Source organism: Empidonax traillii, unplaced genomic scaffold (assembly GCF_003031625.1).
Source record: "Empidonax traillii isolate 1590-97213 ecotype Southwest subspecies unplaced genomic scaffold, ASM303162v1 scaffold235:size1242204, whole genome shotgun sequence".
Lineage (NCBI taxonomy): Eukaryota > Metazoa > Chordata > Aves > Passeriformes > Tyrannidae > Empidonax > Empidonax traillii.
The window spans coordinates 329,927-356,099 of NW_020955428.1; the positions used below are offsets into that span (position 1 = coordinate 329,927).

Below are 26,173 nucleotides of genomic sequence, written 5' to 3' on the forward strand. Positions count from 1 at the left end.
AAGGAGGGATAGTGTTGATCACTAGGGCAGCAACTAGTCTTCTGGTTTAATTTGTGAAGGAGGGTGTGGGTGATCAGGTTGGCCAGGGAACAGCTATGACCCATGACATCTTTCTTATGATCCCCAGCCACCTGACTTCCCTCCATGCCCATGCTATTACATTACTGGACATCACTAAGAGACCTGGCCTGCCAGAATGCTTGGGATTATCTGGCTCTCAGCAGGGAACATGTTTCTTATCCCTGCTCTGAAGAAAACATCAAAAGTGTTCATGTAGCTCAGTAATTCCTTGTCAGAAGATGCTGAATTCAGACCATGTCTTTGGTGGATTCATAGTGAGACTTAATAGAGATGGGTGTGCTGGGGCTCTCTTAGCAGTTGCTGCACTCCACAAAGTTTTAAAGGGTTTGTTATAGTGTCTCGCAGTGCCAAACAGGGTATTGAATGTGGATCTGCATTTCAATGGCATTCTGGTTTCAGCATTGTGTTTATAAAGTGGAAAATGAACTACAGTTGTAGAAACTGCTTACTACAGTCAACTTACCTGTTACTTCGAGGAGGGAAGGGAGACCTGGACCTGGACTAGGATGTCTGGATCACAAAGGAAAGTGACTTGGCTCAAAAAGCACAGGGTTAGAGCTGCCCCATACCACTCTTGTGTTGTACTGGCAGTACAGAGCAGACACGAACTCATCCTGGCCAGCCGTGGTCTGGCTGTAACATGTAGATACCCATCTCAGAATGTTCTGGCTCTGCTAGGGCTTTGCACTTTCCACTCTTGGCCCCTTTTCCTACTTCATATATTTGAGAGGACTGTTTAAAACAAGGGTGAGGGAGTAGTGCTCTGGCAGTGGCATTAGCAGGAGCTGTGTATTTTGGAATGCCTTTTCAGCACAGGCTAAGCAGTGAAACCACTGAAACCCCAAACCAAGCTTAAGACTTCTCTTTTCTTGAGGGATATTTGTCCCTGTCCCCAGTATCCCGGAAATGGCAAGGCTTAGGAATGTAACGTTTTTTTCAGTTTTTTTCAGATATTAATGACCTTTGCAGTGTTCTTTAGAAAAAAAAATATTCTGACACTTCACTGCTTTGAAGGCTTTATTGGTGGAAGAGAAAGAGCAAATATTGCCTTATGAATAATGTGTGGATTGCAAAAAGAATAAATATAAATTGAGTTAAGCATTTTTTCTTATCTCCAGCTCACTGCACTTTCGTCCTCTTTCCAGCTCAACTGAAATTTTAACCGGCTCAGATGTTTCCTCAGAGACCCATAAAAGCTGTACAGCCCAAAGAAAGCCCCATAAAATAACTAAAACCTCCCAGTGTGAAGTTCTGCCTCCCTCCCACTCAGCAATTAACTCTTCTTCCTCCCACTTATATAGAAGTCAGCTTCCCACACAATGGATGCCAAGTTTTCTGCTATTTTTTTTTTCACACCAACCTCAAGAGAAGGTCAAGAGATTTTTAACCATCCTGTCCTTGGACTGTGCTGGGTTATTCTCATCTCCAGATCTCTCGTGGGACAGCTGCAGTCTGCTACGGGCCTGTCTCAATTTTACTGGCCACCAAAGGACTCTCAAATCTCCTTGCTTTCAACCATTTCTTCTACAGGACCCATACTTTATCTCTCTCACTAGCCTCTATACTACTAACTTACTTAGAAAGAAACAGTTTGGTTACTGAAAGCCAAGTTCTGGTGAAGGTCTTGGCACTTGGTAGCTCTTTTACTTTGTGCCAGGCACATACAGAGATGTTACAGTAAAATAGAGCCCATTGCTCTCAGGTAACTCCCACATCTCCCTGTGACACAACCCTAGCATTGTCCTAGCTCACATCCCTCCTTCTTTCTTGATGGCAGACCTGCAAAAGGTCTCTTTTAACACCCACATTCACCTTTTTAATTTGTTTTTTTTCCCTTTTATTTTCTGGAGGATGAGAAATCACTTCTCTACTCTCCATTTCCTTTTCCTGCAGCTCTAGATTATAGTTACTTACTGTCTGAGCATGTTTGTTCAGAAACTTTGGAACCACGATGCAGTTTCTTTTAAAGACCATTTGCAAGAGGAAAATATCAAATGTTGGTAAGTGTACCAACATTTACTATATGGAGTTCCCCCTGCAGCTAGTTCATATGAAGTATTCATTGTTCAACATTGCAAAAAGCATGCGGCTGGTTGACTGACTGTTTTCAGAAACAGTAAAGTCTGTTCTTTAGCTGGCTCCCAGCCCCTCGACAGCTGGCTAGCTTCTGCTAGTTTCATAGGGACAAACTGGATAAGCAAATACATGTGTTTGAATGTGGCCTATTTAAGCTCCATACAAAAAGCTGAAAGCTCTGGAAGACAAGTCTAAGCAAGCAAGACATACTCAGATGTGGATGCACCATTCCCTGGGATGCTTTCTGGAATTCAAGAGGAAGTTAAGCTATCCATGTCAACACAGCCAACAACTACATAGAAAGGGCGCCAAATGTAAACCTGGCAGTGCCCTGTTGGCTTCTCTGTGGGTATTCCCACAGAGAATTTAAGAGATTAAGATCCCCATTTCATACCTAAGTGCAAGAACTGCAATTCGTCTGAGGTTTGACTGTCTTTGTCAAGCCACTTCTGCATGTTCTGGCATGTATTATTTCCCATCAGATCTACTCAGATATTGAAGGAGAACCACTTTCCAGTTCAACATCATAAAACACATAACAACGTTACAGTAGACAAACAAACATTTCTCATAAAATAGGGAAACACAGCAACAATTTGCATGTAAAGAAAGACACATTTGCTGTGCAACTAGAACAGACACCTAAAATCAGTCAGGAATGGGAGAAATGGCAAATGGGCCCTTACACAGCACTGTTCGTTCTTTCTAAAATATTAATTTCTATATAGTCACTTTCAGGCTTAAAGTAATGAGCTTCTCAGGTGAAGCACAATGGAGACATCTCTGCTGACCCACCGTGTCAGTTTGTGGTCACAGCTGCCCTGCCCTCCTGCATGGCAGCAGAAACTGCAGTGTAAGCCCTATCATAATAATTTAGTTTACTGCATCTGTAAACAGTGTGTTGTCCAGTTCTATATACCAATTCAAATTCAGTGTCACTAGATGTTTTTACTGCAGAGTTTGAAAACTGAAATGAAACCGTAACTTGTCCAGTACTGAAGCAACTACTGCTAATTAATGCCTTTTTTTTTTATAGGAAACATCAGTTTGCATTTTTAAGAAGTGGTTTTCTAATGCAATCTAAGGAAGGAGGTGGGATAAATCTGAAGGATTATCTAAAGCTTCTAGCTCCAGATTGTTTCCATGCAGCTACTGGTAGCTGGCTAACCCACACTGTGGGTATCCAAATGATGGAGAACTTGCATTTCCAGCTCTTGAGACCCTGAAAAAGAACTACAGACCCATGTGTGTAAAATGTGTGGATTCTGTACCAAAGCGCCTTCTTGTAGAGATTTTTCACGCTTAGTGACAAACAAAAGCTGGTGGAAAAGTTGCAAGATTGAAAACAAGACCCCATATTGAGGGGCTTTTCCTGTAATTGGCCTTCCTAAAGAATAAACAAGTATTCCTGGAGCAGTGAAACTTGGAGAAACCCATGGCCAGATTTTTACCCACACTGAGAGATCCCCAAGATATCCAGGAGTCAGTGGGGATTCCAAAAGGTCCCTTTCATACTTCTTTATTGCAGAAAGCAAAATGAAGACAAGGATAATATTTATCAGGGGATATTCTAGTAGAGGAAAACCCTCAGTGATAGTTCCATTGACAATTACAGTCCTCTTTCCTGTTATTCTTTGGCAGGGTGAGATTCAAGAGGACCAAAGCAGCATTCATTTGGTGTGTACTGCTATTAAATGAAATGCCAGGTGTTAACTCACACCACAATATTTATACCCCCCAACTGACACATTACATGATTATTTCAAGTAAATGTTTTTCACAAGCCTGAAGGTCTTCTTTGGAGCTGTAACCCCTCAGATGAACCGAATGTTTGTAAAAATTAAAATCTGTATGACAAGAATGGGAAACTGCAGTTGGGCACCAAGATGACAGGACACTCCTCAGCATGGAGAAAATAGACACCTGTCTTCAGCATCTTGCTTTTGCTGATGAGAGAGCAAAGATTCATGAATCAAGCATGTTTCCATTGGCAAACTGCAGTTGAACCCTTTTTGCAAAGGCAGCCAAGGCCTGGGAATACTGGAAGTCTGAAGGATCACAAGAACTGCATCACATTTTGATCAAAAGTTTGGAGTAACTGGCAGTACTAAGGGATATTCAGCCTCTTCAGAGTGCCACGTAAGGTGGACCAGTGAAAGATTTCCAAATATTTTCAGAATTTTCCAAGTTCTTGCAACTTGTATGCAGGTTTCACATACACTAACTTAGTTTTCCACTGTTGATATTTAGTACATCTTTCCCTTGTCAAAGGAGGATATTTTTCCTGCTTCTGCTGAGATTCTAAAGCAGGTCCAATAAACTTGCAGTGTGCAGAAGTGTGTTGCAGTAGAGTTTTAGCATGACAGCAAGCCCTCACCGTCCTGGGACAAAATCTCACTTTTGATCAAAATGTATAAGCATCATAACTCTTCCAATAGCTACATAATCCACTTGTTAGAAACATTAGCATATCGCTAAAACTCGCTAATAATTTGCTATATAGTACCATGTGTTTTTCATCTGTTATATCCTTGGATGCCATACATTTTTCTCCTCAGATGCAACTCAAACAATCCTTATAAAGCTTTTTGTCTCTATATCTTATACGATAGCTCTTTAAAGCAATCCTGTTTTCAGTACAGGTTACTCAAATGTGGTACTGATTGATGTATACAATATCATAAAAATGTGACATGATATATTGATGTACACAATATTACAATGTACTTCATAATATACACAAGAATTCACTGCATGAATAATTCACTGTATGAATAAATGGCATTTCAGTTATTCTGAGCAACATGTTTTTTTCTAGTGTCTGGACCTTTGAGCCTTTAAAGAAAAATAGCCCAAACAGATTTCTCAGCACACGATTCCAGAATAATTTTCAAAAGAAAATTTCGAAAGGATGAAACCAAAGGATATTAAAGCATATTTCTAGTAGGAGAGGCGAAAATCCAGAAAAATATTATAACTCTAAAATGTAAAATAAGTGGTACAGCAGCAGTAGCAAAGGTAACTGGAAAATGGCCAGTCAGCTCTGACCTAACCTAAAATATTCCTGTCCAAAAAGCCAGCAGTAAGGGTGGGAATCACCAGCCTGTCCATCAGAGGAAGATTCCTATCACCTTGGAAGTCATGCCATGTTTGTCAGCAAGACCAGTTTTGAGCCTTTGCAGACTGAGGACTAGTAGAGTACCTGGCAGCAGAGCAAATGGGCTGCAGCACGATCGTGGCCACTCTGTGCAGGAGCCCAGGGCAATGCAGTACAGTGGACAAGCCTATCAGTGTGCAGTTTTGCAAGGTAAACATTTAGAGAAGGATAGTGCCCAGAAATGAACAGCAGAGGTAATAATAGCGCTACTTGAAATTAATGGATGAGTCCTCATTCTGGTTAGTTACTTCTCTGTTTTGTTTAGGTTCCACTGGCTGAATCTGGTGTTGACAATTCTATTCATTTTGTAGGTCTTGTTTTTTCTCACATTCAAGGAAAGGAAATGGTAATATACTCACAGCTTGGAACTGTTTTCTCTTGTTTATTCACTGCTGATTAGCAGTATAAACTAAACACAACCTCAGCTGACTTCTATTTACATACTCCACTGTTTCAATAGAGAACATAGCATATCTGCTCTGGGCAGCCTCTCCTTTGTATGCTCTTGCCTTTAGGCAGTTTTGTCTATATGGGTCACCATGTCACACAGGTTTGGGCTCTCACTCTGCCCTTCCCTGAGGGATGGGACTCCCAGCACCTGCCCTAGGATGTCTGGCAGGATAAGGGGTGCAGCTTTGCATATGGCCTCTGCCTTTCTCTAGGTTGTCCCAACCAAAAGGCAGAGCAGCCAGAACACTCTGAGGAGCCATTTACAGCTCCTTCCCTCTTCTCCACAGTTGATCTTTGAACACTGACATTCCAGCGCTGACCAAAACGATCATCGACCCAGTTTGATGGCACATGTAGTCTGGGAGAAAGAGGTGACTCACTAGTGACTGAGTCCTGCTCCTGAGCTTGCCACAAGCAAGAGCTGAGATGCCAGAATTCCTGCTCAGTAGAGGCACACATGGGCAGCACAGGAAGGGCTCACATAGAAGTTTTGTAGCCAGGCAGGACAGGGACCAGCATGAAAACAGAGATGCTGGGTGAGCTGGAGGGTCCAGGTCCTTTCTTGTCTTTTATTGCCTCAATTTCATTCCCTCATGATGCTACTGACCAGAGAGAAGGGGGAAATGCTGCCTCTGGATGTTCGGGAGGGACTTAAAATTGTGGCATTAACATCCACTATGTTTACGCAGGAGAGAAATGTGTGTGCAAGGCAGACTAAATATCTGTTAGAAGACATTGAGTGGGACAACAGAGATCATGCCCATGGGTGCCAGGGAGGAACACCAACTCTGCGTGATACACTGCGAAATATTTTTGGATATACCTTAGACCATACTTTCAAGACATAGCCAGTGCTTCACTCAGCTCCAAGAAAAAATTTCCAGTTACCAAAGGAACACCCCAAGAGTCACACCATGTTCCTGAGAGTGTTGTCCAAATGCTTCTTGAACTCAGGCTCAGTGCTGTGACCACTTCCCCGGGAAGCCTGTTCCAGTGCTCAATCACCCTCCAGGTAAAAAAGTTTTTCTGTATATCTAAGTTAAACCTCCATTCCTGCCACTCATCCCTTGCAGCAGAGAACTGCTGCAAGGCCTGGCCAAACAGTATCTCCTGCCATCTAGAGGCTTTCTGCATAACCACGAGGGAGGGTATCACCCACACTCACATGTGACCTGATCCTCAGGCTCAGTTAAGAGCTTCCACAAGTCCCATCTGGAAAGCGTGTGCAGAAACTACTCACAGTGAGAAACCAAGGTCAGAAATTCTTCATGGGAGTCTAAGGAAACCACGTCTTTACTTCGCTTGCCCTCAGAACCTCCCTCACTTCATCACACATGATCATGTTTTATCTTGAATTCAGCTTGCAACTTCCATTTAGAAAATAAAAAGGCTTTTTTTTTTTTTTTTAATTGAAGGTGTTTATTTCCAAAAAGGTGATCCTTCCCCTTTATTCAGTATTCCACACTTGGAGTCCACTGTGTTGAGTTCTGCGCTCTCCAGTACAAGAGAGATATGGACTTAACAGAGAGAGTCTAATAAGATGCCACGAAGGTGATGAGGGAACAGGAGCACTTCTGACATAATGAAGACTGAGAGACTTGGGAGTTTTCAGACTGAAGAAGAACACTCAGTGGAATCATGCCCCTGATGCACGGGAGTAACAAAGATGAAGCCAGGCTCTTCTCAGTGGGGTCCAGTGACAGACAGAAGTCACTGGTCACAAATTCAAATACAGGAAAACCCATTTAAACAAAAGAAAAACATTCTTTTATTGTGGGATGGTGTTTAAACACTGACCCAGGGTTGCCGAGATAAACTGTGGAGTTTCCATCATCAGAGATCTTTAAAATCCAAGAGGACAAGGTCTTGCTGCAGCTGACCCTCCTTTCAGCAGAAGGAATTGGACTAGACGATCCTCAGTGGTCCCTTCCCACCTCAGTCATTCTGTGAGTCTGTGACCATTTTGTCCAATAAATCCACTGTGGAAAATGTCTGGAGATTGCGCTTTGTTTTTGTAAAATATTGGTTCTGTTTTTGTCTGGCTGCATAATGCAGTAGGTGGTATCATTCATAGATTTGTATACTTCTTCAGGTTGGAGGGAAGCTCTGGAAGTCAGGACCACAAAGCAAGGCCAACATCAAAGCTAGATCAGGTTACTCACGACCCTCTTCAGGCCAGTTATGAGCACCTTCAGGGATGGAGTTTTCCCTACCTCTCTGGGCTACTCTCCCTGTACTTGATCAGCTCGATGCTATAAACATTTTCTTAATACTTCCTTGGAATTTCTCATGTTGCAGTCTATGTCCACTGCCCTTCAACCTTTAACTGTGTGCATCTCTCAGAAAAGTGTGGGTTCATCTTCTTTACGATCCCATCAGGCCACTGAAGATATCGATATCAACTAGATCCATCACTGCCAGGCAAGCCTTCCTTCCCCAAGGCTTGAACAAACCCAGTGCTTGGCCTTTTCTTGCACATCCTGTGCACCAGTACCCTAACCATTGTGGTCACCCTCTGGTTGATCCACTCCTGTTTGCCCTTTACAGGAGGGCAGATGGTACTCCATGCATAGGCTCACCTGTGCTAAAGAGAGAAGTACCTCACTGAGCCCACTTGACTGTGTCATTGCTAATGTAGCCACAGGCTGAGCTTCATTGCCACAAGTATGTGCTTCTTTGGTGTGCCATGTGGAGGTTCCCCCAGCTCTTTTTCTGCTGATGAGGTCATGCTTGGAGTTGGGTGACACTGGCACTGAGGAGTTATGGCAACTGCTGACACCTGAGGACCTGGTCCCCATGAATTTTCTTGACACTGTGATTACTGCACTCAGCTACAATCTTGGTGGTGTTCTCCTTCGGGTGCTACTTCTCACTAGGGTTATATTTTTCACTGACTATTGTGGTGCAGTTGGCAGAGTCCTGCAGGAGTGCTTCCTGCTTTATGGGACACACAAGCATGACGAGAAAAAGAGCAGCAGTACAAGGCATGGCTTTGTTTTCAAATGTTAACAGCTGAGGGCCCTCAGGCAGGCTGGCAGAGCTCCGTGGGTGGGACTTTTTCAACATCCACAGATGCCAGTTTTGCCTTAGGAAGCAGAGCTACTTCTGCAGCACTGACCTTATTCCCTTCTGCATTTACCTTACTCTCTTCTGCCAGAAGAAGACAGCTCTTCACATGAATAACATCTATCTGCCTGGTGAGAAAACAGGACATGAGTTTTGTGGACAGAAAACTGTACAGTTTCTTGTAGGGAGGAACCACAAGCATCATTTCACATTGTTCAGAGGGTTGGGTTACCTCCCACGAAGGCCTTCTATTATCTTTCCAAGTGACACCCAGTGCCTCCTTCATCACCAAAGAGCTCTTCTGTTCACATGCCGGGTCCACATGCTGGGCTTTGGCTGCCCCTGAGAACCCTTAGCATCTGTCACATGTTGGCAATTGTTCCTGATGCCTTTGAGGCAGAAATCCCAATTCTCACAAAAATATGGTACAGTGATCAGAGATTAGCATCTGGAGTTGACCAGGGCCAGACAATGCTTTGAGCAGCTTCTTTGCTTGTCTTTTCCTCCCCACTCCTTCCTCCGTTGTGTTTTTCTCCTTTTCTTTTTAAACTCTGTACAATTCCCCACCAGGCAGGGCCCTGGCATCCCTCCACCCCTGAGAGACTTGGATCAGAGGCGGTGCAGGCCCAAGCTGTATGAATTTTCTCTCTGTGGGGATCCTCCCTCTCTTCCATCCTGTTCCCTCAAGAATCATTTCAACAAGAAGGCAGGGGTAGTGCAACACCCTTCAGAGCCTCTGAAGGGACATGGCATTCTCTGAGCTGGCGCCAAGGGGTTGAAGACAGATGTAGATGTGGCTTTGCCAGTAACAGGGGCATGGGAGGAGAGCTGACAGAGGAAAAGACCCATCCCTCTCTCATTAGCACCATCTGGAGCCGTATGACATTCCCTGCTACATAGGGCAGTCACAAAGCTGTACAGCTATTTCAATTCAGATGAGATTTAGCTCCAAGTGGGTGTGCTGCTTCTCCTATGGTGGCACAGCAGGACCAGTGTGTCATGGGGACAGCAGGGAAGTAGGGAAGGAAAGGGGAGGGCAGCCCACTGCTCAGGACACTGACAGAGTCTTGGAAAGAGAATCTGGATGGGATATGGCTTTCCTGACCCACATGGCTTTTAGACACCTCTGTAACCACCACCTCTTAGGTGAACAATGGCCAAGACCAGTACCATCTCTTCAAGAAACTAGCTAGTATCACAATAGTATGTGATACAAGGGGCAAAGGATGCAAAATGTGTCAATCAGATCACCTCATGTTACACAGAGAATTTACCCAGACCTCAAAGTGAAGGGAACAGGCTGCATACCATTGCACTTCATGTTTCCCTGCTGTGTCCCACTGCTGACTCTGCCCCAGACGGTTTAGTGTCATAGAAGATTCACACTGGAAGGGAAGAGTGCCCTTCCACCCCTGCCCCAGCACTCTCCAGTTCCTCCCCCGCTGAAGCTGCAGAAAAACAATGATCTCAGCTCTTCACCCATAATGACATCCTTGAATGGGACTGTCCCACCCCAAGAGTACTTCCAGAAGGGAATGAAGGAACCATGTCTCTGCAGATGAACAAATCAAGATCTACCTATGGTCTCTAAAGGTGAAGTGCAGCTCTTCTGCAAAGCTGCTCTCCGGACACTCACCCCAGCCTGTATTGCTGCAGGGACCAACCTGTGGGACTTTTCACTTCCCTTTGCTGAACTGCATGAGTTTCCTGACATCTCATTTCTCAAGCGCATAGAAGTCCCTCTGATGAGCAGCTCTGTCCTCTAGCACATAGACCACTCCCCAGCCCCAGTTTAGTATCAGCAGCAAGCTTGCTTATGGTGCACTCCACCCATTCACTCCATCCTACTGTCCAGGTCATTATACTGTACTGGCCCCAGCACCAGCCCCTGGGAGTGGCACTTGCAACCAATTATCATTTTGCCTTTGCACATTGAGCCTCAAAACACAGCTAATTTCATATCCGCCTTAAAGTCTAACTATCCAAGCCATATTCCACCAATTTTGCTACAAACAGACAGTGGGAGACCATACCAAGCACCTCACACAAGCCAAAGTCAATGAAATTCACTATTCTCCCCTCTGCACAGGGGCACTCATCTCAACAAAGAATATGATCAGCCTGGTCAGGCATGATTTCACCTTTGTAACTCCATGCTAACTGCTAACCATCTTCAAAAGGGAACAACACGTTCGCATGCTTCCAGTCCCTTAGAAAAAGTTGACACCTACTCCTCTCCCAAGGAGGACTTTTCAAAAGCTAACAATTTGTCACTTTGTCAGATTACATGACACAGATGACCAGAAAGGATGAAACAGAAGTGGAACCATGTATCATAGGTTTATTAAGGAAAAAAGTTATACTTCTAGACCATATATTTTGCACTGTACTGAAGAAAAAGTGTGAGAATAATTAAAATGTTAAAACCCAAATCACCATGAGAAAGAAAATGCTATTTTAATCACTTTAGTCCCTTTTTTGTTCCCATACAATTTAAAATAACTACAGGAAGAAACTCAAAAGGTGTTAGAACTACACTACATCTAAGCTGGAATAAGAGTGAGAGATGAACCAGAGAATGGATCAGCCCCCCAGCTATACCTTTTATTCATGTCAGTTTTTGCTTTCTGGTTTGGTTGGAAAAGATTTCAGTAGTATTCTAAAGGAAGTGTATCCCAATTGTCCCTAGGGTGGATCATAGTCCAATGAGCTTCCTGCTAGTTGACTCCTGTACGGGTGACTTGGGTTTCTTTCTGGAGGGCAAATAAGTTAAAAGCAGTTTCTAATTTGCAACTTACTCATCCTATGCCTCTGCACAGTAACGTGAAAGATACTGACAAGGAATAAATAACATACAAACTAAGATGAGAATGGATTGAAGAAAAGTTGCACTACAACTTTTAAATAGCAAAGTTTAACTGATAGAAAGTTTAACTGATGCTGATAAACTGCTGTGTATGTGTTTTTGCGGGACTAACAGTGCCACTCTAACATGGATAGAGGGGTAGATTCCCATTGATTGTCCAGTCCAAAGGCTGCCAAGGAAGTTTGACACAGGTCTTTGATCAGTAATTCAAACGTTAACATCAACAGTACTCACAAGAAGAACAGAGTTCTTTCCTTGGTTAATATATTGTGCATAGCAATATCTCAAAGAATTAACAGCACCTTTTACATAAAAATTCCAAACATATTTATCTAGTGAACAAGAAAATCTCAGGATCTCTAAACAGTACTTCTGCAAATGTACAGTACTGTATTTATATAGATATAGATACACATATATCTCACAGTGAATTTACACTGTGACCTGGTGATTAGTCCAGCAGTGGGTAAACCCACCGGGTAAGTCTTCAGGAGAATATATTGCCTTTGGTGGGTGGCCAGTTACATGGCATGATTGCATAGGGGAGCCCCATGGAGAAAAGGACAGTTTAGCATCCCATTAAGCAAGCACAGCATGCTTAAGTCGTTCCTGTAAGATATAAGAAACTTTCAAATTTTCATGGCTAATACAGTTCTGGTTTTCACAGGCTGCACACATTGCAAACTCCTCTCTGTGCCTTAAAGACACATAGGAGGAAGGTAGGACACCAAACTTAAATCCTATCCCTGCTTCCAAGCAGAAATCAAGCAGCACCACAGATACAGGCTGGTAAAGGATGTCCATGTTTGGCTTCACGAGGGTTTCTTGAGCATCTGCTTTTCACTGGTTTGCCTCATTTACCTTTTGTTATTTTACTATTTTTCTTTTCCAAATCAGTTGCTCACAGTCCTCTGGCAGAAATAATTCGAAAAGCATGGTCTGCCTAAGACAGGAAAACAGACTACTACCATTTTCCTGGGATGGGCACGCCACACTCATACCAGCCCACGTAGTAGTAGGGTGTTGTGTATCCAATGCGTCCAAATGATACAGGTTCCTGGCGGTACTGGCGGTAGTACCCTGTCAGGAGAAAAACAGCAATCTGTATTCCACAACAAAGACATAGTAATTTAACAAGAGTAACAGATGCAGTGAGAGTCAATCTCACAACCCAAATGAAAACTTAGGAATAGTCTGGTAGACAATTGTGTCAAAAGGGTATTGGCTAGCCCTGGTATTTGGTTTAGATCTTTCTTGAATGATCTAATGCTCGTCCTTCATATTTCTTGTGGCTTTGACTGGTTTTACTGTCCAAAATCTCTTTAACTATTGTGTAATGCTATGGTCTGCCAAAGAGCTTCTGCATTTAACTCCAAAATGACGGCATATTTCAGTTGTGTTTATCAAGTTTCTAAGTCAGTTTAAAGGACTCTGGGGCAAAAAATACCATCAAATCATATTATCTCACAGGGCTTTAGCAAGCATCAGCTTTTCAGAAAACAAAAAGGTATCATTTCATGCAGTAAATATTGAGTTAAGCCCTCCCTTCCCATTTTTTCTTCATCTGCAGAAAGAATGTGACTGCTTAAAGCATTAGAAGAAGTGCAGCATTCCTGTTCACATAGCTCGTGCATTGGAACATCTGAAATGCTCATGGCTTGTGCCAACAATATAACTTCTGTGTGCTCTCTATCTCTGTCTCCTAGACCTAGTAATGCACATCTGGATTAATCATCCCTCTTCTGAACTGAGAAATACACTACTTCCCAGTGATATATAAATATCAGTGACTATTTCAGTTTCTTCCTGGTAACACCACCATCAAAAGAATATCAACAAATAATTTAACATAGAAACCATTAAAACTAACTGAATAACTTAAACCAAGAGACTTACTGAAAAGACTGGATGACTTTCATGATCGGTTTCCTTTTGTGAAGCAAGTTGTCGCCCTCTTGGCTACATGACTGAGCAGTTTACTCAGAAGAAAACTCCTTCAAGGTAAGAATTTTCACTCTGAGAGAATTACCTACCAGGCCAGAACAACAGTACTGACCTTAAGTCACTAGACATACTCATTTGTGTTTTGCATTGAGTGATCTGGTTAGAAACCATTCAAAAAAGCCATATTTGCAAAGATGTTGCTGGTCATTCTTGGCACATGGAAGAGTTTTTGCACCTCAATTCAATGAGGCAGATCTTATCATTAAGAGAAAGGTTTCACAGACCTATACAATTGTTTCTTTATGGTTTTGCATTTTGTTCCTGTAAAATATTTGCCTTATATGCCCCTCTCTTTCTGTCTGTCTATATCTCTCCACCGACAAGCTCTCTGGGACTTTTATAATCTCTTCTCACCTACTGCATCAGCTGGACTCCTCAGAGAGCTGCCAGCAGCTGTGAACAGTGCTCTACTCTGTGCCCTGTTCCTTACCCCTTAATCCCACAGATGGGATGGCAGGCGCCTGGCCAGCATCCCACTCCCCCATTGCTGTACCTCGGATGGTGGGCAGGGCTTCAATGTATGACTGAGGTCCTGTTCTTCCATCCAGGTGTGAATCCACAAATTGGCAGTGGTCCTCGCCCCTTCCCCAGCTATCTCCAATGCTGTAGAAGGTGTCTGAGGGGGGTGATAAAGACAGATTACTTAACTCAGCAGTACTTTTGTTTGGGATGCTCTTTGTCACCAGGAAAATAAGACGTGGAAGAGAGCAGGAGGAATCTTACAGTGACAAACACACTATTAGCAATGAACAAACAGTGGCTGGAAAGAGGGAGAATGCTACTTTCAGAGTATTGAAGAAGAAATTATGGAAAATAAATGGATTACAGCTCCATAAGGAGTAGAGACCCTATTTTGCAAGTCCATGGGCCCTGTACCACAGGTGACAGGTGGAGAGAATTTCAACTATACTAGTAATTTGAATATAGCATGTGAAAGTAAATACACCCATATAAGCATTACCATTAATTCTTCTCAAGAGAAGGGTTCCCACATAGCTGTCACACAATTCTTTCACATATTAAATGAAGAAAGTGAGAAGATGGAGATGACAAGTAATCTTATATTAAGAAATTAATCTTGGTGCCTACCTTTCAGATCATCACTGAGGTAAATTTTATACCTTAAGGAGTTGCAAAGAACCACTCCTACAAACTTGCGGTACCACGTTCGTTTCACATACTGCTTGCCAGTGCAGTCTGAGTAGGTGGGATCATATTTAAAAGTGAATGGGATCCAGATAGGCTCACCGCCTTGGGGAAAAAAATAAATTCCACATTAGAGACAGACTTCAGCATTTTAATCTGAGTTTTGCTGAGGTTAACATCTAATAATATGTTTTACAAGACACGCTGCAGCAGATTAATGAATAACTTTTCTATATCCAGAAATACTACTTCAAGAACAAATACTATTAAAAAAAGAGAAGAGATGGGCTTGATTAAATCCCTTCTAGGCAGCAGACAACTGTTAAAATGATTAAAAAACATGATTTCATGTACTGAACCACAGCTTTAAGTAAACAGTCTCATTTGTTGTAATAAGAATTCTTCTCTACTACAAAACTTAACCCTATTACAGAAGAACAGATGTTAAGAATTCTGTGGTGAGTAACAGCCTGAGATGTGATTCTTGCTATCTGGTTAAAAAGATCGTATCACAAATGTGCTTTTCTGTTTTGTTTCTCGGATGACATCAAAACAGGTGAGTTTTCAACAACAAACAAGCGAGATCTTTTTGGGAAACTCTGTTCAGAGCATTGCTGCAGAGGAGAATACTTAACTGTATTGCAAAAGACTACATATTCCTACTGCATTACCTAAATGTTTGGTTTATATTATACAAGACAATATGATTTATTTTGAAATTGCTGTTGTAGTAATGTACACAGAATGATACAAAAATCTTCCAATGTGATAATAGGTATTTTTGTCTCTAGCTACAGCACAAAGCCCTGTTTTTACTGTGCTATTTTGAGGTGGTTTACAAACGAGACTGGAAGTTTTTTGTGTTAGTCATTCTTCCTCCCTCTCACCAGGCACGTGGTCCAAATCCTGAAAACGCTTGCACGTGATCAGCAACCCTTAAAACTCCACCAGTGTGAACACAAATATTAACTGGACTGATTTTACTCAGCCACACAGGGAAGGGATTACAGGATTTTAGCCATAGATTTATCTTTACAATAAAACAATAAACTACTGCTTGAATGCAATTTTGTTGCTGTGAATAATCTGCTTTTGTCCATCACTTTTGCCCACCTCCAAAAATCCTGCAGGATAAACTTAGCATGACCTGTAAGAGCTGCATTGGATGTTTAGAATCTCTTAATTTCCACAAGTTCCCAAAGCTCTTCTCTTTTTGGTCTATCTCAATTCTACTACTGTTGCCACACAAAGTATTTTCTCTTTGTCCAGCTGGAGAGGAAACTACAAGTGCAAAAGCTGTCACCTTCCAAAGCCTCCATTCTTTGAACAGGCCAACAAAGTAACTGATAGCATAAAAGCTGAAAGTCTCTGGGGACAGCGAAAGGTCACCCCTCTCAGAGGCTTCTCACACTAACTATCAGAGGCATTGTGTCCTCTGCAATACCTGTGCATCATCAGAGACTTATGAGAGGACACAATAAAAAAACCCAAGCATAATAAAACAGAGAAGGAAGGGAAATGCTAGACACTATTTTCATGAACAATGTAACAAAAAAGTCCCAGAACAAAGCATTTTAATTGCTTAGGAAAGCTAACAGAGTGAAATAACTATGAGGGCTTTTTTTCCTGCATCTCTTCTGAGAGCACATACTGCCTAGGGTTACCCTACCAACGCTCACATCAGCAAGGTTAGTCCCAGCACCAGGAAATCAGATCTTCTGATTAGGGGCTAAACTAGCTTATTGCAAATTTGGAAATAGCTCAACAATTTGGAAAGCTCAACAGCTTTGTGGCATATCATTTGGGTCAGTAACAAATCCTTGATTTTTTTAGCATTTATAAGGGCATGATGATTTGTACAGGTGAGCATAAGAACTAGAGAGACAAAAACCTGATGCTGCTATTCAAGCTATGCTTAGGCAGCTGAAGAACACAGATACAGAAGCAATATAGTTTAATGCTTAATACTAAGCAATTTAAGCCCTTGTACCAGGCAAAAAGATGGACTAAAATCAAATGCTTATTCGAACATAGCTGTACAATATTTCTTTTCAGAAAGCAGAATAACGGACCCTAAGACAAAAAATGTTTTGTGAATTAGTCCCATGAACTACGACCAGCTTAAAACCGTAACCAAAACTGCATGTTTAAATGTTTCTAACTTCTATATTCTAACTGTTTTGCACATATTTTATGCACTTTATGAAAGAAACAACAGAGTAAGACTTACCAGGTGGTCTGACAATGAGGAGAGGATTGTCTAGAAGAATAAAACAAATAAAAAATTTAGTACCTTTTCCAAACCTTGTTTCATAATATAAACCATACAGTCACTCAACAGAATGTCAGTACAGCGCTCATAACTACATTATGAATATGGGACTTAGATTGTCTTGTCAATTCGTAGACATAATGTGTGTTTGTTATTCTGCTGTTTTCTCAGTTAATAAAATTTGCCACAGGATTGTATATTTATTTTGATACTGTAAAAACTCTATTGAGATTAGTATCAAAGTCCATAGCCAGCTTTGAAACATTTCCTCTTCTCAGAAGGTCCTCAGAGCAGGAAGACAGTTTCACTGTACACTTCTGAATGAATAGTGGGCCTGCCCTTCAACAGGAAATGTAACCTAACCCTTGCATGCAGACCTTGGTCTCAGACATCCATCATGTTCAGCACAATTCTTCAGTGCTATTCATAAATACGCAAAATTTATAATTTTAACCCCTTTTGTCATAGTGGCAGAGATTTCTGAGGAGCTCCCTGGGTAGTGCAAGGTGCATCACTCACACCCTGAAGAGCTTCTTGCTTGAAATACTCTTAAAATAAAGAAAGATGGAGTAAGGATAACAAAACAACATGATCTAATGCATTAGCTTCTCTGTATTCGTTACACTGCAGTTTCTGTCATCTCTTACTGTACACAAGATACCCAAAGAAAAAGCACAGTGCTTGTCCCCTAATGGGGAAGAAAAATTCTAGGGAGTTTTAAAAGATTGATAAAAGAGAACAATGGGTTTATGCTCTCTTCAGTGTGTTACTAGGGGTGAGACTGAACATTCTCAGTAAGTTGCTTGATCTCATGATGGCATTCTTCATTGAATATTCCCATCAGCTCAAACCTTACGGTTGCATTAGAACAGCAATCTGAATTAGCAACTTCTTTCTCTTATGACACATTCCATGACTGTAACTATACCACCTGGCTTTGCATTTAGCAACCAGTTTGGTACTTATGCCACCTTATGGAGAGCCACCTTTGGCTACATGACAAACAAAAGATCAGTGCTGGAAACAAAACTTTAAATTTGGTGTATTTAACATGTTAAATAAAACTCACAAAGTAGCTGATTTTGGATGGGAAAACTAAGCATGAAGACCCACAGACTGGCAGCCAGCTAATCAGGAAAATAATCTGCAAGACACAGCACAGCATCAAAGAATCACAGAATCATTGGGGGGGCACAATCACTTCCCTGGTCCTGCTGGCCACACTATTGCTGATAAAAGCCAGCGTGCCATGGACCTTCTTGGCTACCTGGGCAATGTTAAATATTTTGCTTGGATTTATACTTGAGCTTCTTACTCCTTTAATGAAAATCTGAATAGGTTACCCAGAACCATTTTTTTATCTTGCATTTTTGCCTCCCTTCTGTGATGACTTACTTGCACAGTTCTTAGTGGAGCTTCTGAAGTGACCACTACAGAATGAAGCCAAATGAGTGAAGGCAGAGACTTCTGTTGTTAAAAGGGCAAATTTTGCAAGAAACAACAGATCTTTCACTAAAGTAGACTGAAAAATTTGTCCCTTATTATTTAGTGTAGTCATTGGCCTCTGGCTTGATGGAAGTAGAAGAAGAAGAAATGGGCAAAAATAGCTCATTTAACATACTATTTTTAGAAGGGGGTGTTGCTCTTGAATGTACTATTAGTCCTGTGAAAGAGCAGCATGCCTTCTCCAAAAAAAAAGAGCAGAGAATTTTGTCTGTCCAATGGAACTATTGCCTCCTATAATTGTTCCAGAGACAACCACTTCCAACTGTTTAGCTGTCTACAATTAGGAAACTACTTTACTATATGTTTGGTCAATCTATCAAAGATATTAAGCTTCCCATTACTTCTGTATTGCTGAACATTATTAATCTCGTGTATTTGAAATTCAGCTTCCTGTCCCCCTGGAATTCACTTTATTGTCACATTTTCATCGCGGCATTAGGAGTGCATATTATTTTCCTGACTTAACTGAAAACAAATAATTAAAGTAAAAAAAAAAATATTCAAAGCAGCAAGTTCAGGATAATCACCATTATTAGCATGCTGGTTTCAGTCAATGCCCTGCCACATCTCTTATAAAAAAATTCAATTTTGAGATGAAAATAAAAAGCAAACCATACCAGATTCTGTGATAAATGAGACGGAAGAGCTAACAGGTCCATAACCAAAGGGATTCTTTGCTTGGACTTTAAAATAATACCTGAAACAAAAAGAGAGGGGAAATAAGATGAAAACAGATCCCAGTGCAATGGCTAAACTATAAATAATTTAAAACAGGGTAAGAACCAAACCAGCAGAAGAGCACCGAGTGTCCTCTTCATTAAATGGAGTTGGATACTGAGCCAGGGTATGAGCTGGCTGTTACAGACAAATGTCTCCTTTTTGCAATTGCTCCCATGAATATTTTTGGATCATTTATTTTTTCCCCCTTTCAAAAGCCACATACAACTATATCCACTTCCTATGAAACTCCTGATACCAAAAGACTAAAAGAAAAAGTTGGAAGGAAATCAAATTCTGATCTCAAGAATAGTTTTAAACCAGATTAACTCCTAGGAAAGCAGTGATGCAAACTGCAAACTGAAACTGGATCAGATTTATATGAGATCAGAAACTAAGCTTTTGACCTTTGTATAAAAACTCCAACAGCGTTAAGATCACAATACTTGAGTAATACAAGGAAGCATCATGTTGCCTTATTGATTCCCTCAAAGTTTTTAAATCACATGCTTAACTCAAAGCACATGACTTGCTCAACAGAAGCCAAATTATCCTCACCCTTAGAGAAGAATATGTGTAAGCACATTTTTAGTTCATTTCCAAATACAATGACTTTTAGTTGATGCCTACCCAGTCATTTTTCCCCTGGATTAGTATTTTCTTCTTTTCCTTTTATATTTGTACCAGTCCAGCAGAAACCAGTTAGAATGAAAGATTACTGTAAAAATTTCCAGCACAGCATTTTTTTTAATTCCTGAGTTTAGGTTTTCCTTTCTTTTCTCCTTGCTCGATTTCATTCTTGTAAAGAAATCAATAAAAAATAAAAAATTCCTGTGCCCCTGTAATATCGACATCTCATTTGGATCTTGATTTAGCCTCTCACCCAAAAGCAGACATCCTCAAAAGCTCTATACATGACCCACATAACAGGGCAAGTGATTACTTGTATGGATGGTTGCCACCAATGGCTGGATTACCTCACATGAAAATATCCCACCTGAGTGGCAGGCCTGATGCACCTCAGCTGTGGAAAGGGAGCCTGCTTCATTAAAAATATCAGGCTGCTCTTGGTGGTGAAGCTCTCCCCATCCTGCACAATAACCTGCCAGTGCTGGTTTGTTTGCATGGGCCACACTGGGCTGAGACATGATACACTTTACAGTCTCTCTTGCATTAGGGAAATTCAGTACAATCCTGTTGCAAGAACTTTGCTGAGTTTAGTCTGCCACCCAGTTATTACCATGTTCACTTTACTGCACTATCAGTTGTATCCTACCATAGAATAGGGCCTGGAGGTCACTCCTGAAAGGGCCCTCTCTGGCCTGAGCATCAGCTAAGCTCATAGGAAATTATTCCCAATGATAAACTGGAGGCAATATAGCTGAACCAACACCACTGGCAAAGATGACTGCCTTTTTTTACCAGAAAATACCACCTTTGCAACACAGTACGCACCTTCTGAGCAACCCTTTCAATGCACCTAATTTATGTATATTAATGACAGCTTCAAACCATTCCCACAGATATATAATTGCAATGATTCTCCTCTGAAACTGGAGAGAGAGCAGCCCAAGAACCTTGTACACCTATTTAAGTAGGGAAAACCATGCAGTTTTGTATCCAATGTGTAAGGCAGGAACTGATTACCTATGGAGTCAGGACAACTGTGAATTCAGGTGTCCTGTTACATACATAGAAGCCTATCTGGGACGCAGGATTGTTCAAGCTTCTGCCTGACTGTCTAAAAAAAAAGATTGGCGATGAAGTTATGAGTACATTTTTCTTCACAAATTGGAAAATTGGTTTCTAAGCCTTTATATACACAAGAAGTCTCAAGTCATGCCGGAAAGAGAGCCAGGTCTCATGACTTGCTGACCTGTGATTTAAACATAGACATTGCTATGATTGCTGTATTAAGAACATCAATAAAATAATGCAGTCAGGATATATTTCTTTCTCAGACATGACAAATAATAAAGAAATTGCCAAAGCTTTTCTAGGTCCAGGAATCTGACATTTTCATTAGTCAGAATCCTTCAGCTGATGACTTTGCCAGGAAATCTCAAATCAGTATAACTCCACTGGTTTTCATCACACAAATACATGAACAAAATTTATAACATATAATTTGATTGAGCTTTGTTTACACTTTGCTTAGGCAGGCCTGCAATTAATTGTAATCTTCTGTACCAATAGGTACAGAAAAATCACAACTGCCACAGATGCAGTACCATTTGTTTATTTTCAAAACAGACCAGAAGAAAGTTTTTCCTCCTAAGAGTAAATTTCCTTTGAAATTTCATATACCAGTTGTACTGATACGTCAAGAAACGACATAGTAAACTGTAAAGGGGCAATGAATTTGTAATATTTTTATTCATTGAGACTATATGACTACTTGTTATATATGACTACTTGTTATATATGACTACTTGTTATATATGACTAATTGTTATATATGACTAATTGTTGCCAAACCTGTCACTTGGAGCAAAATTATTTTATTACTTAATTCAAAATGTCTCCCTTCTCCGGGAATTAAACAGCTGGCACTCACAACACAAAATGAGATAATCACTCAGAATGATAATTAGAGAAGCCGCTTTTTAAAAAAAACCAACAAATTAGTTAGCTGTAAAATCCTTTTTCCAGACTCTCCAAAGGCATGCCTGCATGGATCGCCAGCCCTGCACTCCTTCCAGTGGCGGACTGAGATGCCTACCAGGCAGGTGGCAGGGCAGGAGCCATAGCACCGTGACCATGTGCCAGCCACAAGGATGGTGGAATAGCTGCTGCTGGACCTCTGGCAGTGCTGGGTTGAGAGCCAGGATGGATGTACAGAGGGTATGCAGGCAGAGCACGTGGCTCTAACCTGCGTGAGGGAAACTGGCATGCCCAACCCAATGTCTGGGAGGGAGAGACATCTGCTGCTGCCCAGGAAGTGCAGGGAACAAGCCAATGTGACAGCACCCCAAAGATCCACTGCCCAGCAGGAGCAGTGGATGAGGGGAAAAAGAGGCTGGCAGGGAGTCAGGATGGACAGGTTTCCCCCCATGGAAAGGGCTAAAATCCTCCTCCTACAACTGCACCATCCCTTTCAGAGGAAAGACATGTAAACCAGCTGCCTGCAGGTTCAAAGGATGGTGCAAAGTGTCTCCCTACAAAAAAAATGGCCCAGCACCACATCCCTCATGAATAGTTAATAATATTATAATAAGACAGCAGAGTCAAGGTGGAACCGGAGCTTCCAACACAGCAGGTGTGAGGTATATATGTGCCACACGGCTCTACCACTTGCACAGGACAAGGATTTCATTGACATCTTAGCTCTTTTGTGCTGCCCTGGTGGCACACAGCAGCCAGTTGTGGTTGATGAAGGTTGTGGCTTTGCTTTAACAGAGATATAGAAAGGAAACAGAAATTTTTGGTGCATCTGGACAGAAGATCCAGGCTCTGTTTGCAGTTGTGAGCCCTGAGTAAATGCTTGAGAACCTCCTATGGAATACTCTGAACAATACTGGAATTGGTAACAGGTACTGTGGGATCAAAATGTTCCCAGATGAAACACAACCCAAGTGGACAGGGAAAAAAAAAATTCATGAGACATGGAGATATGGTGGTAGAAGACAGTGTTTTAAATCATGATACTCCCATCAGGCAGTGACACAGGTTTCCTGAAAAAAGGCAGGAAAAAGTCTAACCATGCTCAAGGAGACTGAAATCTTCATGCCAAGGATTATAATGTTTGTGACTATGGATTTAGTGGTTGAGCAGATGCTGTCCAGCCCTTTGCATCATCATCTGTGACAGCTGAGAATTAAGGTTAGGGAAGGGACGTTGTCAAAACTGCTGTTTTGAAGATTTATTAAGGTTTAAAGTAATTTTGGTGTTTACAATCACAAATCACAAGGAAGCAGCTCCTGTGCCCACTGAAGTTGACCAGAGTTTCACTAATGGAAAAACTTCCACTTCCAAATAGGGGTCAGACCAGGTCTCAGAAGAAAACTTATGACACGGATTAAACAGGGCTTTCCGTTTTGTTTGTAAAACCTAAACACCAGGCAGATGTTTTCCAGAATATGGTGACAGCTTCAAATCTTCTCTGGGGCTGACTTCAGCCAAGATGCCAACTTGATTCTCATACTCTGCACATGCCACAAAATCGCACCACCCACAGGCCCTCGTGGGATACCCAGCAGGCAATAGCATCTTACAGTAAATCTGACTGAATCTGAGATTTCTCTCAAAATACACTAGCAATGCAAACACAAAATTTTTAGACTAAGTTCAGTTCTCATGCCATATTTTCCTAATTAGGCATGGGGTCTTTTTGCAGTGGTTAGGGAGTTATTTTTAAGACAAAAAGTATGCAATCAATTCAGTCTGTGGATTTGGAGAATGTAAATGGGACTGGCTGATACACACAACTTCTCCACCACACACCCCACATGAAGCCTCTACTGCCTTTCAAGAGCATACAACAGGGGCCAATGGATTATACCGTTTTCAGGAAGGTGCTGGGGAAACAATGAGCCCCAATGAATAGCACTTGCTTGAACCTCCCTACACTGAAACAGAACCTTAACATTCAGCATGTCATTCCCTACATTCACGGAGAGGCATGAAACTATAACCTTGCTGTTCCTATAAAACTCCATTCAAATACAGACAAACTGTGAACTTCTGAAGCCTGGAGTTAATGTACATCTCATCAGATGAGTCACAGGTTGGCAGCTCAACTCCCACCAATTCCCCTGCACTACTGGGACAGAAGCTGCAGAACTGCTGTGAGCTTTCACTGCAACCACTCCTTCTGGTCACCTGTAGCCCTTTAAGTGTTGGGTACGAGAAGCAGGGAGTTATCTCTGGCTTTCAACACTGTCCTTGGGGCATCAGGAGAGAGAGACTTGACTGAGAGTATGAAGAGGTGAGGAACTGCAGCTGGAAAGGGGGAAACAGCACAGAAGCAAGAAACAGAGGGTCCCCCAGTAGAAGCTGGCGCGTAAAAGCAATGCCTCCCTGGCCTGCATGGGGGACAAGGTGAGAGTGGAGGAGTGAATACTCAGGAAGGGGAAAAGGGCTGGGGATATAGAAGAGTCTGGGATGTGGAGGGAGGAACTGAGACTAGCAGCAAGAGGAGAGTCATTTAGGGAAAGGGTGTCTTCAAGTCACAAGGACGTGGATGTACAAAGGCAGGAGGGTCTGCAACTGCTTCCATCACTACCTAGGAACAGTGTTTAGGAGATCTCAAACCTCTTCCATCTTGTTATAACAGGTGAAACCCACAGATAAACTGTGCCCAATACCACCCTCCATACATTTGTAACTACAGTGTTTTGTAATGAGAGCGCTAGCAGATGTAGAGCATAGAACTGAAGCTCTCTACTGTGAAGTAATTTTGCCTTTAAAAACACACCATGAATGACCCTAAAAGACTTTCATTAAGGTCTAGATTATTAATCTTCAAAATAAGTGAGGTTTTTTTATCTCTTAGATATGTAAGAAAAGGCCTCATGAAGCATGCGACTGACAGTATGATAGACAAAAGAGGAGAGGATAAGAGGGCACAGTTTTTCCTGAATTTCAGACTCAGAATTTGAAAGAAAAGTCTGAAAGACACTAAGCACCTCTCAAAAGAAGCAATTTTAATGCAGTCCCTTTGTGGCCACTTGCTTTCTACCCAATTCCCACAAATTATTTCAATATCAGGCAAAGCGTGCATTCTTGTTCTGCCATTTCAGTGAGATTTTTTGCAAGATACAGACCTAAAACCCCTGCCAAACTGCCTTCTGAGCAATTGCCACAGCCTCACTATACACCATCAAGCTTTCTCTTCCAGCACAACCCATGTGAACAAAAAGTGAAAACAGACCAGTGGGTGGCACTTCCCCACCAGCCCTCACGTATCAAATCTCGACCAGACCAGTATGTGGGAATGGCCACATCACATCACATCACATCACATCACACCAAGAATATATGTTAGTATACTCTTCCCTCCAACATTTGATCCAGTTATGCAAAAGACTATAAAATGCCTTTTAAAATAAGATTTTCTCTGTTACTGATATGTGGTTTTATACACACAAATATATACCCATGTACACACAGTCATCTGCTCTGCAGTTAATATGGTAAAGATATCAAGTAAGTAGTTGTGCAGTTTATGGAATGATTTGCTGTCAAATAGAATGAGTAAAATCTAAATCACATGTAAATATTTACATTAAGAAAAACAATTGGCAATTCTCAAAATTTGTTTTACTTCCTTAACACAGCTGAAAAGGAGCGGGTCAAATCCTTACCGTGTGTTGGGCTTCAGGTTCTCAATTGGCAAATGAGTAGACCCTGCAGTCCTCGTTGACCACTTATTCTTTAAAAAGTCATCATAGGATGCACTGTACACCAGATAGCCTGTAAACAGGAAAGACAACTTGTTGTGAGGATTCTAAATAAATTTTAAGTGAATGATATATCTAGGTGTTATGGTGAATTTTATGGGTTAAAAGGAGTGAAAAGATCCTTGAATATGGAAGTGGTCCAATGCCTAACTCTTCTGGAAAACTCCAGGCTGTAAGAATTTCCTGTCATTAGCTAATGACGGAGCATAACATCAGAGGATGGCACCCAGGTGTGAATTCTGATTTAAAACACAGTGAAGGCAAAAAGATGACAGAGGCAATCTATTCACTGCTTTAAGTGATACATGGACTGTATCACTGCAGAGATTAATAAAGTTAAAAACACCACAGGATTTTGGGGGAAAAAAAAATTTAACTTATACAAACTGTGCTTATTAAGCTACTGTCTCAACAGTCTTGAAGAATGAAAA

At 41.6% G+C, this 26,173-nt stretch overlaps 1 protein-coding gene across 1 annotated transcript in view; it reads right to left on the bottom strand.

Moving 5' to 3' along the window:
- Positions 1-11,151: 11,151 nt before the first annotated feature.
- The window catches only part of FNDC1 (fibronectin type III domain containing 1), a 58,447-nt gene continuing 43,425 nt past the window's right edge, over positions 11,152-26,173 (bottom strand). The window contains exons 16-21 of the mRNA XM_027888219.1: positions 25,647-25,755; positions 19,242-19,321; positions 17,077-17,106; positions 14,790-14,951; positions 14,194-14,316; positions 11,152-12,776 (exon numbers count right to left, since the gene is read on the bottom strand). Coding sequence (XP_027744020.1) covers positions 12,661-12,776; positions 14,194-14,316; positions 14,790-14,951; positions 17,077-17,106; positions 19,242-19,321; positions 25,647-25,755 — 620 coding nt within the window. The 3' untranslated portion in view covers positions 11,152-12,660. The remainder of the gene's footprint in view (positions 12,777-14,193; positions 14,317-14,789; positions 14,952-17,076; positions 17,107-19,241; positions 19,322-25,646; positions 25,756-26,173) is intronic.